The sequence below is a fragment of the Alosa alosa genome, chromosome 14 (genome assembly GCF_017589495.1).
Source record: "Alosa alosa isolate M-15738 ecotype Scorff River chromosome 14, AALO_Geno_1.1, whole genome shotgun sequence".
Lineage (NCBI taxonomy): Eukaryota > Metazoa > Chordata > Actinopteri > Clupeiformes > Clupeidae > Alosa > Alosa alosa.
In genome coordinates, this window is record NC_063202.1 from 2,109,990 (window position 1) to 2,112,489 (window position 2,500).

The 2,500-nt window shown below is 39.4% G+C and overlaps 1 protein-coding gene across 1 annotated transcript in view; it reads right to left on the bottom strand.

Annotated features, from left to right (window-relative positions):
• The window catches only part of cdh16 (cadherin 16, KSP-cadherin), a 69,080-nt gene that overhangs the window by 60,051 nt on the left and 6,529 nt on the right, over window positions 1–2,500 (bottom strand). Inside the window, 2 exon segments of the mRNA XM_048262360.1 lie at window positions 1,171–1,300; window positions 2,157–2,291. Coding sequence (XP_048118317.1) covers window positions 1,171–1,300; window positions 2,157–2,291 — 265 coding nt within the window.

Consider the following 2,500-nt stretch of genomic DNA (forward strand, 5'->3'; position numbering starts at 1 on the left):
GGGCCTATGAATACATACTGTACACGACCCCCACCTCCCACACACACACACACACACACACACTTGTCTTTAGAAAAAAAAAAATCTGTGTTTTCAAAACTCCATGTACATCTGGTGGTCACTGTATTCTTCTTTGCTTTTTTTCTTGTTTGCTGTAAAATACTGTATTCACAACAGCAAATTATTTGGGAAAAATCACTATTTTTGGTTTCAATATTGCTTGCATTTTTACTGTGTATTTCAACTTCTCTTTGTTGATACCGTAACTTTCACTCTTGTATGGAAATACATATAGAAAGCCTAAGACAGAAGAGCTTTAGGTTTTGAGCAACAGTGTGTACATGATGTATCCAAAATGTCATATTATGACAAAAGTGTTTGTAATGTGAGGCGAATGTTTGCTTTAAACATGTGTTTTTGACATTTTGAATGTTGTGTGTCATTTTGCTGGAGATTTGGGGCATTTTGCATTTTGTGTGAGCAGTTGTGGGTTTTGTGTGTGGAGTTTTGAAAAATAGACACAGAGTTTTGAAAACGTGTGTAAACAATTGTAAAAAACTGTAATAGCTGTAAAATACTGTAACAACATTCGCAACAGCAAATTATTTGGGAAAAAGCACTATTTTTGGTTTCAATATTGCTTGCATTTTTACTGTGTATTTCAACTTCTCTTTGTTGATACCGTAACTTTCACTCTTGTATGGAAATACATATAGAAAGCCTAAGACAGAAGAGCTTTAGGTTTTGAGCAACAGTGTGTACATGATGTATCCAAAATGTCATATTATGAAAAAAGTTTTTGTAATGTGAGGCGAATGTTTGGTTTTAAAGATGTGTTTGCGACATTTTGATTGTTGTGTGTCATTTTGCAGGAGATTTGAGGCATTTTGCATTTTGTGTGAGCAATTGTGGGTTTTGTGTGTGGAGTTTTGAAAAATAGACACAGAGTTTTGAAAACGTGTGTAAACAGTTGTAAAAAAACCTGTTAATTGTACTATGCACACTGACTCATCATGGGAAAGTGGAGGAAAATGTGTTTGTAGTTCACATGACAGGTGTCTCCCTACTGCACATAGACATGAACCCAAGGTTACACACATGTGTACACACACACACACACACACACACACACACACACACACACACACACGCTCTCTCAGGGACACACACCTTTCAGAAGACCCAGCTGCACACTCCCCCGCATGCTCTCTTCGATAAACTGAGGCACGTTGTCGTTCTTGTCAATGACACACACCTCCACTGTAAAGCTCTGCGTGCGCACTGCTGTGGTGAAGGACACCTGTGACACACACACACACACACACACACACACACACACACACACACACACACACACACACACACACACACACACACACACAAACACACATACATGGATACATCAAGAAACCTTTCTTACTCACGTGTTTCACAGTACTTGTGTATTTAAACAACACAGAGAAGTTCAAGAACCCTTCAGTACTTACTGTAAGTGAAGGAAGAATAAAGAAATCATTTTTTTAGCTTTTTTTTCACTCAAGCCAAGAAATCTTCAGACAACCTGGGACATGTTGAGTCTTTTTATCAGAGCAACATTTGAGTGTCACAGGAGTCGAGAATGAAAAGCAAACACTTATTTTCCTCAGCATGCGCAATCAGAAATATGAAAGCACGGCGAAGAGACCTTGTCAGGGGTCGATATTTCAGTCCCTGCTTGTGACGACTCCTTTCAAGGCTTTTCAGTGTGGCAGTGATTCATACAGACTGCCACGTGTCATAGCTGTTGACGCACAGCCACTGACATCAGTGTCATTCTCTGTGCTGTGGGACATTATTACTATAATTTACAAAAATAAGTGGTATTTTATCAATATGCAATTAGGGCATAGCCAATTACAAGATGTTTTGTGTCCTTAAATGCACAGAAATACACATAAAACATATATATTAGTAGAACGTTTGTGTAAATAGCACATGCTATTTACACAATGGTGCATATTATTTCCATGTGGAATTAATCATTTTTGCAAAATAACTTCATTGGTTTCTAATTACTCATTGACTTCCTTGGTACACCTACACACACACACACACAGACAAGAACACACTTACACACATATAGACACACATGAAAAAGAAGGTAAGGCAAGACCAACCTGTAGGGAATAAGATGGCTGCTTCTCTCTGTCCAGTGGTTTGAGGGCATAAAGCATGCCCCCTTCCACCCCAAACGTGCCCTCATCATCCCCCGTCAACACCAGGTCCGTGTAGGTCGTGGGCAAGTCATGGAGCTACGGGGCCAAGGCAAAGACTGATTGACATGCGGAGGTTATAGGTTTGACAGACCCTTTAATACTGCTTGAGCTCTGATACTGGTGCACAGAAACTGATGCTTACTGTCACTGTTATATTCTGCAGCTTTCAGGATGATATTTTCATTTTGACAAAAATGAACACCCTCAGTCTCCATCATGTTGTATATCTCCATCCTCAGGCCTAA